General features: G+C 52.4%; 1 protein-coding gene across 1 annotated transcript in view; it reads left to right on the top strand.

The window, feature by feature from the left end:
* The first annotated feature begins 2,085 nt into the window (after window positions 1-2,085).
* The window catches only part of Fancm (FA complementation group M), a 30,253-nt gene continuing 18,071 nt past the window's right edge, over window positions 2,086-14,267 (top strand). The window contains exons 1-10 of the mRNA XM_037224805.1: window positions 2,086-2,170; window positions 3,433-3,674; window positions 4,001-4,170; window positions 4,630-4,797; window positions 5,690-5,835; window positions 7,229-7,345; window positions 7,704-7,850; window positions 10,332-10,438; window positions 13,111-13,247; window positions 14,030-14,166. Coding sequence (XP_037080700.1) covers window positions 2,168-2,170; window positions 3,433-3,674; window positions 4,001-4,170; window positions 4,630-4,797; window positions 5,690-5,835; window positions 7,229-7,345; window positions 7,704-7,850; window positions 10,332-10,438; window positions 13,111-13,247; window positions 14,030-14,166 — 1,374 coding nt within the window. The 5' untranslated portion in view covers window positions 2,086-2,167. The remainder of the gene's footprint in view (window positions 2,171-3,432; window positions 3,675-4,000; window positions 4,171-4,629; window positions 4,798-5,689; window positions 5,836-7,228; window positions 7,346-7,703; window positions 7,851-10,331; window positions 10,439-13,110; window positions 13,248-14,029; window positions 14,167-14,267) is intronic.

The following is a 14,267-nucleotide window of genomic DNA, read 5'->3' as shown; positions in this document are numbered from 1 at the left end:
TTAGAGAAGTGAAAGTCTAAAGCAAGACTAACCAGCATATTCGTACAACGAGTTCATACTCAACAGCACATAAAGTTTCCGCCAAAAGGCAATCAATCGGGCAATGTCTGATCTGTATATTATACTTAAGACCGGGACATTCTCGTACGACGGCTTTATGTGCGCTCAGTAGCATCGTTTCTATACGCAAAGGTATTTTGTGTCGCTGGCCGCCAACGGCTTGGTGTTACCTGCGGCGGCGAAGGCCGCCCAGCATCGGGTGACTGCAACGCCGGTCTTTGGTTGAAGGCGATGTTTCGATCGACTCGCGCCTCACGAATGTAAGTTTTTGGGAAGAACCTTTGCCATGTCGTTTACTTGTGGGCTCAAGCCCCAATGAATTTCTTTGTCTCACTTGGTTTTGTTGCTGATGACAAACTCTAATGTAGAGGGCCTGTGAACATGTCGCGAGTGCGTCGGCAGGTTAACTGAGACCGATGTGAAGGGCCTCTGAGCAACCGACATTACCCCGGTAGGTAAGCAAATGAGCCCCCCGGCTATAACGTATTAGTTCTTCCGGACGAATCGGAAGAATTCGTGGGGGGGGGGGGGGGCCTGATCGACAAGAGTGTCCCGGCATGCTTGCAGGTAGGGCCCGAGAAACAGAATAGGGCCCTCCGAGCAAATGCAAAGAAATCAATGGCGGTGTGGAAGGCTCCCAAGCAAACGGATTATCCCCGCAAGTGAACATATAAGGTGCTGGCAGTGGCGTAGGACCTCTGGACAACTTAACGGGCCCTAGAATCTCTCCAATCATAAAATTCCTAGCAAAAAAATTGTGCCCGAACGATGAGCGTGATGAGATGCGGATGATGATGAGTGAGTGGCAGATTGACGGATGGGTCCCCTATAGCGATTTTTTATTGTCTGTTGATGGGTGATTCACTTTCGTTTGTAACTGTTCTTGGTCGACTGTAGACCCCCAGGGGTCCAATGTTGTTGCGTTTTTGTGTAAAAATTGGCTTTGTTCGGCCGGCCATGGACCACATCAAAGCCCACTATCGGCCCCTTTGGGAACCAAGGGGGGCCAGGGCCCCATGACCCCCCTCTTGACCCACCACTACTCAGTGGGATATTACTGGGGTGGTTGTGTGTGTGGGGGGGGGGGAAAGGAGGGAGGCTCTAGTCAGACTTGGAAGGGCTCAGCCGTCCCCCCCCCCCCCCCTCAAAGAATATAAAGTAACTGCGCCAATTGCCGACCAGTAGTGTTCCCACAATGACATCGTGTGCACATGGTTGCGCCCGCCGCGCAATAAGTGGGCATTGTTTTTCATCGCACTCTGTCACTTTGCAAAACGCCGGTGCGGCCGTCCCGCCTGCATTAACTGGGACATTCTCGGCGGGTCGACCGAGTTAAATTGAGGTCAGAATCGCACAAATGTTTTGTACTTGCACCTGATGCCCCTATACCATATGTATCGAATGCACACAGTTGCGTTCCTCGCCCTTGCCTATCGGTATTTTTTCCCAGCCCGCCGTATTCTGGCCACCGCGCTACGCACGGGTCAGCTGTGGTCAGCAGCCCGACGCCACGGGCTGATTTGAAAAAAAAGGTCATGCCGGCCGATGAGCGATTTGCATTGCCGGCCAATAAGTGCTTCCATGATAATATTTATTTTAACTTTTCCTTACGGCCGCCGTATGCCGACCATCATTGCCCCAGGTTGCCCCTAATCGGTGCAAGAGGTCCTTTGGCCGATATTTAAGAACCCTGCCTGTTGGGCCCGTGTCATGAAACCTCCCACGTAAAGTTCTTCGGCCCTTTCATGCCCTTGATCATCGGTGCCGGGAGCCCCGAGGCCTAAGAAGCGGAACATTCCTTCCGCCCTTCTCTTCTCTTCTTGCCTGCCTTCGTCTCTTAGACAGTCGCTGCAAGGCTCTGTAAGACTGTAAATGATTTGAAGCAGTTCTACGGGTTGTCACCCGCCTTAGTGTTCTTGCCTTGTGCTCTCTTCAGATCACCAACAAAAATGAACAGCTGATCATGTTTGTCACTAGAGCGCCGTGTTTGTACGTATGACTTGGCGCCTTAGTTGAAGTAAGTGCCATGACTTCCACCTAACTGAAAAATACGTGATTTTTACCCGGCTATTGTTGGATCAGTTATCTCGCAGGTTTCATAACTTTAATGGTAGGTGCCTCCTCTGTTGAGCACTGTTTGAAATTAGCATTTTGTAATATTCTGTTTGATTGTTGTGTATAAAAGGACGTTGGGTGGAAACACTAAAGTAAAGTGGGCATCCATAATCTAGATTTGTACAAATCAGCTTAATGGCAAGTGGTAGGTAAAACTGGCAAGCAGGTGTCTATCCTTATTGGATGATCATGGAAGCCAAAAGATTATGTGCAGCTGTGGATAACAAAATGTCAGTGTGAAATCCACAACTCTTGCCCAAAATCTGACTATTAAATAGAAGGCAGCCTGTTCAGATGGTGCTATGCAGTGTTTAGGACTTCTTTACTTTGGTACTTGTATGGCCGACAGAGGGAAGAGCTATGCTGGCAAACATCCAATTGTCTTACACATGGGCTTATTGTTTCTGGAATCCATTGGCACCAATTTTTGCAACCATCACCATCAAGCTCAGACTGAGATCACCCCTTGTGCCCAATGCTCAATGTCATTGGTTTTTTAAATACATTGTTTTTTTGTAATGATAATTGCCCTTTAACCTGGTATTTTTTCTCCAACTGATGATGAGGATTTCTGTATCCAAATAATGATTGCCAACAAGCTACCAATAGCTCTCTACTTCCATCAGGTTGTCTGCAAAGTTAATGCATGTTAAAGGGATTGAGCCTACAGTTCACCCTAAAACCTAAATTTGTATCATCAGAATTTGACCTAGTAAACACCATTAGTTTTTTGAGGATGCATAAAACATTCTCATTCCAAAGGAGAAATACCCCCTATGGCTTCTTTTTAAGTCTTGGATCCATAAAGCTTGGCTTAATTGCAAATAACTCCAAAAGTGTTAGGTATCAATAATTTAATATTGTTTAATGAATGAGAAGTCTGATGAAATGCGAAGTAGTGAATTTGAAAAATGTTTTCTGGTAAAAAGTTATTATTTGTTTACCACAGAGGCTTCTTCTTTTCATTTTCTCAAAAGTCTTTTCAGCATCAAGGTAAAAAATCAGCACTATAATGCATTCTGCATGCATACACTTTGCATGTCTACATTTCACTGTCTGCATCTATCATGCATGCTTCTTGGCTGGTGTTGTATGCTTTGACCCCCAAAAGCTGTTAACAAATGTTTGTAATGTGACATCAGAAAATCCATGCACAATGCATGTTTTACAATATACCTTCATGTGGAATCAATTTCATAAGCAGTGCTTCAGAGGCTATGCAGAGCTTCCATTTCAGGATGAGCTCCTTGCCCTCAGACGCCTTGTTCACTGCCGATGCAGCAGCCCCAAAAGCCCAAGCAGCTCACCTTGTTCCAAGCTGGCTTCAAGAAGGATGACGCCGGGCCTGCACCGCCGGCGGCGTCCGGCTGCCGGGGGCTCCAGGCCGTGCCCGCCCGGACGGCCCCTGCACCGTCGAAGACGTCCTCCGATGACGTCATCCTCATCGACGACGACGAGGATGACCTGCTGCTGGCGCAGGCGCTGGATGAGACCATGAGGTATGCCAGCCTGGTCTCTAACTGGGTGGGGTTGACGGTGCAGCCAATGCGGCGAAAGTCCGGCCGCATCGCACGCGCCCTCTTGTTGCTGCGTCATCATCCTCCATTGCTATTGATTCATCTTTTGCGGGCTTTTTTCTCTGTAGATGAAAGCTGTATTGATTTCTGCATGCATCGCGCACGTCTCCAGCCCAGGAAGCGCATGTTGACCATTGGGTCCTCTGTTAGCGCCGGTGCTGCTGCGCCGCTGCGTCCCCGTCTGGCGCTGACGCCTCCATCACGGCCACACGTGACCCGTTGTTAAGCGCCCTCTGCGCCGTCGGCAGCGAGTGTCAGGCGGGGCCGTCGGCCGGCACCGCCCTGGAGACACTGCCCGGCTTCGACGCGGCCTCCGGCACGACCTGGACCTACCCGATCGACTACCCGGTGCGCCAGTATCAGTACAGCATGGTGCGCACGGCGCTGTTCGAGAACACACTCGTGGCGCTGCCGACAGGTGGGTGGCGAGGCCGGTCTCGCCCCGTTCAGAGAGTCTTCCCAAGTGTGTTTTGAAAGGTTAACTGCGTGCATGGAACTGGCCTGGGCTGCAGTGGCTGGGCGCCGTGTTAGCGGGCTGGACCCCATGGAGCTTGCGTAGGCTGCAGTGGCTGGGTCCCGGGTGAGCGGGCTGGACCCCATGGAGCTTGCGTAGGCTGCAGTGGCTGGGCGCCGTGTTAGCGGGCTGGACCCCATGGAGCTTGCCTAGGCTGCAGTGGCTGGGCCCCGGGTGAGCGGGCTGCTGGGACCGTATTACAGATTTTGACCGTTCCACCATACGGTTGGCGGACCAGCCGGCTCTGCGTGTCCGACGCGTGGGCCTGCTCCGACCGGGTCGGGTAAGATCGCTATGTGCGGCTCCTTCACCCGATCCGTCCTGCTGGAACGGTCGGACGGCGGACGGTCCGCGCTGCTCCAGGGCTGGGCAAGACGTTCATCGCGGCCGTGCTGATGTACAACTTCTACCGCTGGTACCCGCTGGGCAAGGTGGTGTTCATGGCGCCCACCAAGCCGCTGGTGGCCCAGCAGATCGAGGCCTGCTACCGCATCATGGGCATCCCTCGGGACGACACGGCTGAGGTTACAGGTGAGGCGGCGGCGGGTCGTGGCGCACTGCCGCGGGCTATGGCTAGCAGGTGCTCCGCCAAACCAAGATGGCAGGCCGATTTTGATGTTCGATACGCCCTGATGTTGAATAACCACATAAGAGGCTGTATTGTAGTAACATTACTAATTTTCGAAGCAGCTAAGTCTCTCCTCTCGAATTCCTAGTGGGTGCTTGATGTCACGCCGTGTGGGTGGCGCCTCTGGTTGTCTGAAATCTGGGCGGACCGTCCCGATCGTAAATCGTGTCGTCCGGTCCTGACCCGGCTCCCGTCGATGTGTGACCCCGACCGTCCCCTCCCGCCAGGCTCTCTGGCACCGACCGACCATCGGTGTGTGACCCCGACCGTCCCCTCCCGCCAGGCTCTCTGGCACCGGCCGACCATCGGTGTGTGACCCTGACCGTCCCTTCCCGCCAGGCTCTTTGGCACCGGCCGGCCGGCCGTCGGTGTGTTACCCCGACTATCCCATCCCGCCAGGCTCTATGGCGCCGGCCGACCATCGGTGTGTGACCCCGACCGTCTCCTCCCGCCAGGCTCTATGGCGCCGGCCGACCATCGGTGTGTGACCCCGGCCGTCCCCTCCCGCCAGGCTCTCTGGCACCGACCGACCATCGGTGTGTGACCCCGACCGTCCCCTCCCGCCAGGCTCTTTGGCACCGGCCGACCATCGGTGTGTGACCCCGACCGTCCCCTCCCGCCAGGCTCTATGGCGCCGGCCGACCATCGGTGTCTGAGCCCGACCGTCTCCTCCCGCCAGGCTCTATGGCACTGACTGGCCGGCCGTCGGTATGTGACCCTGACCGTCCTCTCCCGCCAGGTTCTATGACGCCGGCCGACCGTCGGCATGTGACCCTGACCTTTGCCTTCCGCCAGGCTCTATGGCGCCGGCCGACCGTCGGCGCGTGTGGTGCGACCGGCGCGTCTTCTTCCTCACGCCGCAGGTGCTCAACAACGACCTGACCACGGGCGCCTGCCCGGCCAGCCTGCTGCGCTGCGTCGTTGTCGACGAGGCGCACAAGGTCCGTGTCGGCGGCCGCGGCACCGGAGTAGGCTAGAGGTGCCGATTGGATTCCGTGTTTTTGGAATCCCAAAAACCTTAAAGTGGATTTTGAAATTGGGCGGACAGGGGTGCGAGCCTTTGTAATGTTTGAGACAACCGATGTCATTCTGTTTTGTCGCAAGTTGGTATCCACCTTATCTTATTTAATGCTGCATGTTCTGGAAAAAGTTTCTGGAACATAAATAACTCATTGGTAGGGCACACCGGCATATTCTTGTTTTTGAAACATGAGATAACAACTCATCGTGCGCACTGTCACGCATTCTTTAGGCCATGAAACTTCTAAAATTGTCTTCACGAAGGCCCGTGGTACACGCTAGCAGTCATTTTGTTTTGTTTTTCATTCTATTCGAGTGAGGGAATGCAGTGACGTGAGTAGTGACTGCGTTACTTGTTGCAGGTAATAGTTATTTGATATAAGAACAAAATTGGAAGCTCTTGGAAACCTGATTTTTTGGACACTTGGGACGGACAGCTGGTCCATTTGTAGACATTGGATTGGACTTAGATACGAACTTCTAGAAGACGGCACCTCTGCTCAGTACTGCCATCAATCAGCTTTTGCGCTATAAAACTTTATCTTCTTGGCTCTTGCCAAACAATTATCCCAACAAGGCAAGCAAGAGAATTTATTCTCATAGCAAGAAAACAAGAGCTCAGGCAATTCCAACGAAAAACTCAGATATGACCCATTGTGCTTTAGAAATCAACTCATAAACGTGGTAAGATGTAAATATGTATGTGACTGGACAATGGCAATTGGTGTCGTTGGCCTGTAATGATTAAGTTCGTATTCCAACATCAAGGTGATTTCAAAATTGACCGAAAACCCCAAAAATATGTTCGCCAAACCTGATGTGCTGTTGTGTTCTTTACACTTGACAAGCCTGCTCTTACATGAGTTCGTTTGGTTGTTTGGATTTGAGCCCTCTCGACCAGAAATGATCATTTCACGGCTAAAGGATGAAGGAAATTGTTTAACAGTGAGGCGGACTTGCATGCGCCTGGGGTGGGGGGTGGGGGGCAAACGCCGAGCTTTAACCCGCGCATGCGCGCTGAGTACCCGGTCGGTTCCCCTTTCCTGCGGGGCTCTCGGCTCAATTGGGGCTGACGTATGCAGCCTACCCCAGTCAAGCGGGGTGTCGCGAGGATGCGGGGTGAGACAAGACAGGATATAAGGGACGGATGTACATGAGTTCCAAAGTGAATATTTTGTATTGCGTGGGTGGCCTGCCACCTGGAGTGGTTTCAAAACTTGTGCGTGCTTGTCCACATTTGTTGGTTACATTCAAGTGTCCCGTTATCGAACAAAGACAAGATGACGTTAAGTGAACTGTATTGCCTCGTTCCAGGCTCTGGGAAATCATGCCTACTGCCAAGTCATAAAGGAGCTGTGCCGACATTCCACCCAGTTCCGTGTGCTTGCACTCAGCGCCACCCCGGGGAGCGACCTGAAAGCTGTGAAGCAGGTAATCGCCACCAGAGGAGCTAGTGGGGCCTAGACAGGATCGCCCGGGCCCATATTCTGCACCTACCGATGACATATGTATCTGACTGATGCATTACAAATTTGAACTATGGGATGCAATTAAATCTGAATTTAGTTTTTAAAGGTTGGATGTCAATTAGGAATGTTCAGCGCGAATTACAGACTAGAATGACATTTAAGGCTGGAGCCATCACTTAATTTGCGCTGGCTTCATGTAACATGATATAAGCTTATGGGAACAAGCGGGTGACATCTCTGCCAGAAAGGGATTTGGTTTCGAACGCAGATAAGCCAGCTCTACCGAGAAGGCCGCCGGCTGACTCTCCACACGGCTGCAGGTGCTCTCGAACCTGCTGATCTCCAAGGTGGAGGCCCGTTCGGAGGAGTCGGACGACGTCAAGCCGTACACGCACCAGCGCCAGCTGGAGAAGGTGGTGGTGCCGCTGGGGGACGACCTGCGTCGCGTCCGAGACAAATACATGGAGGTGGGCACGGCCATGGCGCGGCCAGCTGGCCGCCGCGCGCCACGCGCCGCCAGCCGGCTCAGAACGGGTCTGGGTGGCGCCCAGACGGCTGACATGACGTCACATATCACACGTCGAGCCGGCCACAGCTGCGCGTTGGATAGCTCCTTTTTGGGATTATGAAAGGGTGACATTTCTTGACGCATTGATGGCAGCTTAAGGTTCTGCAAAATTTAGCTGGAAGTGTCGGTGTTACGCGAAACTTAGATGTATCTCCAGTGCGGTAGACAACAAGACTGATCAGGCTGATGTCCGCCTGTTTGGGTTGTGGGTGCGAAATCAAAGATATTTGCCTCATTCACGCAACGCTGAGGAGCAAAAGAGGCTCCTAGCACGCTTCAACGAGAAAGGAAATATTGCTTCCGAAGTGACTTAATTGTACACCGATATAGTTCAGTGTGATGTGTTGGTAAAATGGCACAGGGGCCGTGTCCACCGTTGGGAGTGATAAACAGAGGTACGCGGACTGTCACTGAGTTCTGCGATACTCCGTGCTGTGGTTTAATTTATGGGCACCAGACGGAGAAGTAGGAGTGGGATGAGGGGGGGGGGGGGGGGGGAGTGGGGGAGCTGCGAGAACCGATTGGTGAGGACATGGGTCGGCGGCACGTGATCGGCCGTACGCGGCCAGATGTCCTGCTAGTGGATTACCCCGGGCAGGGGGCTCACTCTGGCGCTTTAGTGACACGAAAATTATGGGTCTGTAGTGACGTCCCTGCGGTCTGACAGCGAAGCAGAAAATGTAGACTCACTCAAGACTCAGTCAAGTGCTGAAGGCCATTACCAACGAACGAGGAGTGCTAGCCGTGAACTTCTAAAAATTGTGGAGAACGGTGTATTGTTTTGAGGGAGCCTTGATAAGCGTGGTTCTGATTTCAAATGTAATTTGGGACTATGTTGTCTACGCTACTGTAGATTCTACGTGCTAGATAGCATATGCGACGGCGTGCACCTCTTTCTGGTTATTGCAGCGCAGGTCTTTGCTTTGACGCTGAACAAGCCGTGGCTGCTCACTTTTGACGACCTGTTAAAGGGAGAATACTACCCATTTTGCACTTTCACTTAGTTTTAGATCAGACGCGTCCGATTTGTTGGGTGATTCCAGTTGTCTCAAAATCACTCTGGAAAGCTCAGAATTTCTGCTTGAAGTGCCGCTGCTGCGGGTAAATGTCACGGGACTCACTGCAATCACCACTATGAAAACAATGCGTTTAATTTGCCCGCTCTTTCCAAGGTATACGTCCCGTAATATTTGCAACACACCAGATCTGTCAAAATGCTTGTGTAATGAATACTACGAAGGTTGGAACACTTTTTGGGAAAAGTTTATTCAAACATGGGACTATTATCCCGCGTATTCAACGAAACGCTACACTTTGGCTCAGATTTCTACCCTGTGACGTTTACCGCATCGTCTCTTTTCGACTCGCCCTTTGGTTTCGGGAAACGGAGCATCACATGGTCTGAAGTGACACACTGGTCCAAACTTAAACCATTGCGCTCCTCGGTAACAGGGTCTCGTCACCCACTGTGCCAGTCACAAACGTTCCTTCATATTAACGTCATGCATGCCAGTAGAGGCGCCACTTTTAGCCCACAGGTCCGCAGCGTGTGGGTTAAAAAAGCTCAAAAGTAGTACCTCTAACCCGTGACAGCTCACAACAGCACTCATCAGATTCTGCCGTCGTCATGACAACGACGGTCACGACAGCTGCAGCTATCGTAGACTCGGAATACGCGTTGGGACCGCCAAGAAGGGAAGAAAGGTAGTGTTGTTACGAAGCGTGAATAACATAATTTGGAATGGAAAATAAAAAAGTTTGCGTCATTATTATATCTCAATGGTGCCGCAGTGGCATTAGCTAGTGCTATTATCAGACGTAAATTGTCCTAGGATTTCACCAGAGTATGCTTTTAAAGTACGTCCCGAAGGTGATGCACCCCTTTAGAAACGCTTCTGGCTGAATTCCGCCGCTAGATATCAATGCAGCAACGCCTTTAAAAAAAAGTGATTTCATTCCAGCCCGCATTTATGCCATTTAAGTCCTTTTATGTGAATTAATTTGATCCCCGTTCTGGGAGTGGCCGCCCGAGCTTGTATCTGACTGCTCCGAGTACGCCTGGGCACAACGTGAACGCCGACGCCGGCGCGCCCCAAAACTCCGATCATCATCATCATCATCATCATCCGAGGACATCGGCTATGGCGGAAGCAGGCAGCGCAGCTGTGGCTGATCTGCCCGACTCTGCAGGCTCCGACGGGCTTTCTGAGCGCTTGTGCATGTATTGTATGGGGTTGTTATACAATCGTGTGTCAAATGAAGAATTATACGCATTTGTTTATGGGCTTGACGATCGTGTCGCATTTGGGGGATGGTGAGCATCAAAAAGTATCTCGGTGTAATCGTAGCTAATCGGCTGCTTTGATGGCTTTTGTTGCAGGTAGTTCGGACATTCTTGTGCAGACTGATTCAGCTGAAGTTGATCTACACCAGGGATGATACGACGTTGACCAAGTATCAGCTTCTGAGAGCTCGCGATGCCTTCAAGTAAGCTATTTCGGGCGATTGCCTTCGATCTGCGATGCCGGGCGCCAGCTCGCCATCTCTTCTGTCTCATAAAATTTGCTGCCCCTTTGTCTTCTGAAGCGTGGTGAAGATAAGTAACATCTTTGCCAAGTAGCTATGGTTTCCTTAGGTATGCAGGTGACGAGCGAGGGACGATCACGTCTGTAAGTGACTTGTTAAGTGCAAACGTGGGATGTAATGCTTAGGACGATGTCGGTAAAGCAGTTAGTTTTTAAACTACCATGTTCTTTAATTTTAGCTATCTTGGCCGTTTTCGACTCGGGCTTTGTTAGAGAGATGTGTGCTCAACTTCACCAGTCGCACGTTCGTTTGGTTGCGGGCAGCCTCGACCCGCGGTAATGGGTACGTATCGGCCAGCATGTTTGGGAGCTTTATATATTGCTTTACCCCATTTTTAGTGCCCTGTCCTCTTCTGCACTCGGTTTGGTCAGATGCCCTGGGTACTGAAGAGAGTTAACGCGTCATCTGAGGTAATGCGCCAGACATTGGTGAAAACCCCCTGATTTATGCGCAACATGTTTGAACTAGGATCCATACATTGGAAGCTCCCGGAGCGCTGGCTTCTGTGTTTCGGTCCTCTGTCAGCGATTGATGTGGGAGGTCGCAGCTGGCGCGGTCCTGACGGGTTCGTCTTAAGACACTCGTGACGGCAGCATGAGGCGGTCCTGACGGGTTCGTCTTAAGACACTCGCGTGACGGCAGCATGAGGCGGTCCTGACGGGTTCGTCTTAAGACACTCGCGTGACGGCAGCATGAGGCGGTCCTGACGGGTTCGTCTTAAGACACTCGCGTGACGGCAGCATGAGGTCCCCTCGGGATTGACCGCTCGGCTCAGCACGCCGGCCCCCAGCGCGATAGCTGTCTTGCTGCACTCAGGGGCATCACCTTGTGTACTTTCGGGTGTACTTTCTGGGGTTTGGGGGTCGGGGGCCCCTCCCCCAATGCTGACGTAATCTAGTAATCCATCCAACGTATTGTAAGCCACCTGAATGCGTACGAGCAGAGGGAATACTGGGCCAAATATACATAAAGGAATATGCTAATTATTGGTACACTAGGTACCTAGACGCCTTAGTATTAGCATGATTGCCATTTTGTACCAAGTACTATCCTGCAAGTTCGCAGTGTTTTTGTCCAGAGAACGTCGTGTTATGTTAGGCCAGTCTGCGAGTGCTTGGCAGGCATTTCACAGGATAAAAGCTGTGTCGGGATAAACAACAACGGACTGCAGTATGCGGCAGCGTTTTTAAAGCACAGAGTGGCCCAGACACAAGCTAACCCATGTATCCCTCGACTGTGAGAAGTGTCTTCATCACATAGTCGCGACTGCGGTAGTACTTGACCGCTAACTGAATGGCAAAACACCATCAGCGACAGCGGTAGTGATCAGTGATTCCACGCCCGTCACATCGTCGACGGGCCAATGTAGCGTACAGCTGTGCAGTGTGTCACTCACCCAGTCGTACCACAGCAAGGGCGTTTAGCAATAGAATCAACACGCGTTGTGCGGTGTGTTGCAGAATGAAAGACCTTGAGATGCTATTGATCAACTTTTGCGGTAAATGTGACCGTAAGGACAGCTTTCAAACCATATGACCATTGTAGTCGACGTACTCTTACGCCCAAATCATCATCACGTTATCATCGAAAGGTCGGTTTTCCCCCAAAACAAGTTTTCAAAAATATTTAACCACTGCCTCCTGGTATCCGGACCGGCGATTACTATCGACGTGAGAGCTCCCAGGTTATCAGCACGAAACGTCGAGGTTCAAGACCCGTCTTCTTCATATCAACTTTAAACGCGCGTCAAAGCGCTGACCACGCCATTTTTAAGACGGTCACTTTGGAAACTCATTTAGTGATTAGTCTTTGCCTACTCTGTCCCTCTAATTATCGATATGTCTGCAGAGAAGGTCGCCTGAGGTCAGTTTTTCTTATGTATATAGGTATATGGCGGCAGTGTACCTAACAATTTGCGTAGGGTTTCTTCCGTACTTGTCAGGCCGCGCCATCCTCCATGAAGCCGTTGTTTGGTGACTCGGACCACCTTCGATAAACGAGGATTGATGCCTATTGTCTTTGATCACAAGTGCTCGAATGTTTAAGATGCTTTTCGGTGAATTAAACCCCGTTTCAAGTTTTTCACAAGAATGCAGCTTCACACCGCCTGAAAATGGGAACTCGTTCCGCCGCAGCAACACAATTTTGAAATATGGTTTCTAGAACAAACATTATTTTAACCGGGGAGGCGAATTAAAGGGGCCGAATTCCGGGGAGAAATCAGGCTTTCGGACATGTGACCTGGCTCATCGTGGTCAACCTTATCGGCTCAACTCACCAACCGATTTTAGAAAGTGACACCCCCGGCTGTACCCATATTAAATTTCTATTTCTTCACCAGCTGACAAACTGCCTGCACTCGTGAGGCATACCTTGTAACTGTCTGTCAATTTGCTGACCAATGCCCTGCCCTGCCCTGCCCTGCCCTTCCGTGCCCTTCCGTGCCCTGCCCTGCTCTGCCCTGCCCTGCCCTGCCCTGCCCTGCCCTGCCCTTCCGTGCCCTGCCCTGCCCTGCCCTGCCCTGCCGGGCCCCGACGGGAGGCCGTCGGATGACCCCGAGCCGCTCCCGGCAGGCAGTCGCGGCCGGCCGGGATGGCGGCGCGCCAGGCCGGCGTCGTGGAGGGCGACTTCGCCATCTGCATGTCGTTGTACCACGCGCTGGAGCTGCTGCAGCTGCACGGCCTGCGCAGCTTCTACAGCTTCCTGCAGGGTGAGTCAGCGACGGCCGACGACCACCCGGTGGCGGCGCACACCGACTTTTGCAGCTGGCTGACTGGTGTGATGCAGTCATCGCTGTGCTTATTTGACAGGGTCGACGCCCGTAACTGCTGCATCCAGCGCCTCGTTACGGTCCCAAGCCCTGCGCCAGCTTGCACAGGGAAAAACGAATGTAAAGGCATGCGAAATGTGCCCTTTATAGCATGTCTTTGTGTCTTTTAAACAGAGACTGCTCGGAATGACGTAGTGTCAGTCAGGTGGACTTTCGACTGAGAGCGTTTATATGCCTTACGCAGCCGTTGGTGACGATGTTGGGTTGGCAGCGGACGGCGCGCCGACCAGCGCTCTGTCTTCCTTCACGCCGTGGGCGGTGTGGTAGCTTGTCACACGCGCCGATGATCTTTGACCTAGTTTAATCTGATCTGTAGTCTGCGGACCTACCCGACCTAATCGGGACAGTGGACTGACCCGACCCAGCAAAAGTGTGACCCAATCTCCTGGCCTGACTTGACCCGTCTTGACCTGAGCCGATCCGATCTGTGGTTTTTGGGTTTACTTGGTAACCCTGACCTGCCCAGCTGAGCTGCCTTTTCTCCTGAACTTTTGCGAACCTGTGACCTGAATTGTTCACTGCCTGACACAATCTATAGCCTGCGAGCGTGAAAAGGTAATATGTTGTGTGAGCGTCCACGAGGCCTGTGGTCTGACCATGTGATATGGCATGACTTGACCTGACCTGGACCTGACCTGACTTGTGCTGTGCTGGTCCGGCAGGCCTCCTCACCGGCGAGAAGGGCTCTGGTCGCGCGCGCGCCCAGCTGACCGGTAATCCGACCTTCCGCGAGCTGATGGGCAGCCTGGCCGCCTCGTTCGAGCCGCATCCGACAGATGGCAGCACCGGTACCGACCAGGTCAGTGGTCGCTGGGCGAGAGCTGATGGCGGCGGAAGTGGGGGCGGGGGGGGGGGGGAGGGAGGGGCGTGGCACTCGCTGTCTCCGTGGGTTTGGGGTGG

Source organism: Pollicipes pollicipes, unplaced genomic scaffold, assembly GCF_011947565.3.
Source record: "Pollicipes pollicipes isolate AB1234 unplaced genomic scaffold, Ppol_2.1 Scaffold_2555;HRSCAF=2994_pilon_pilon_pilon, whole genome shotgun sequence".
NCBI classification, from domain to species: Eukaryota; Metazoa; Arthropoda; class Thecostraca; order Pollicipedomorpha; family Pollicipedidae; genus Pollicipes; species Pollicipes pollicipes.
This window is presented reverse-complemented; position numbering and strand designations above follow the sequence as displayed.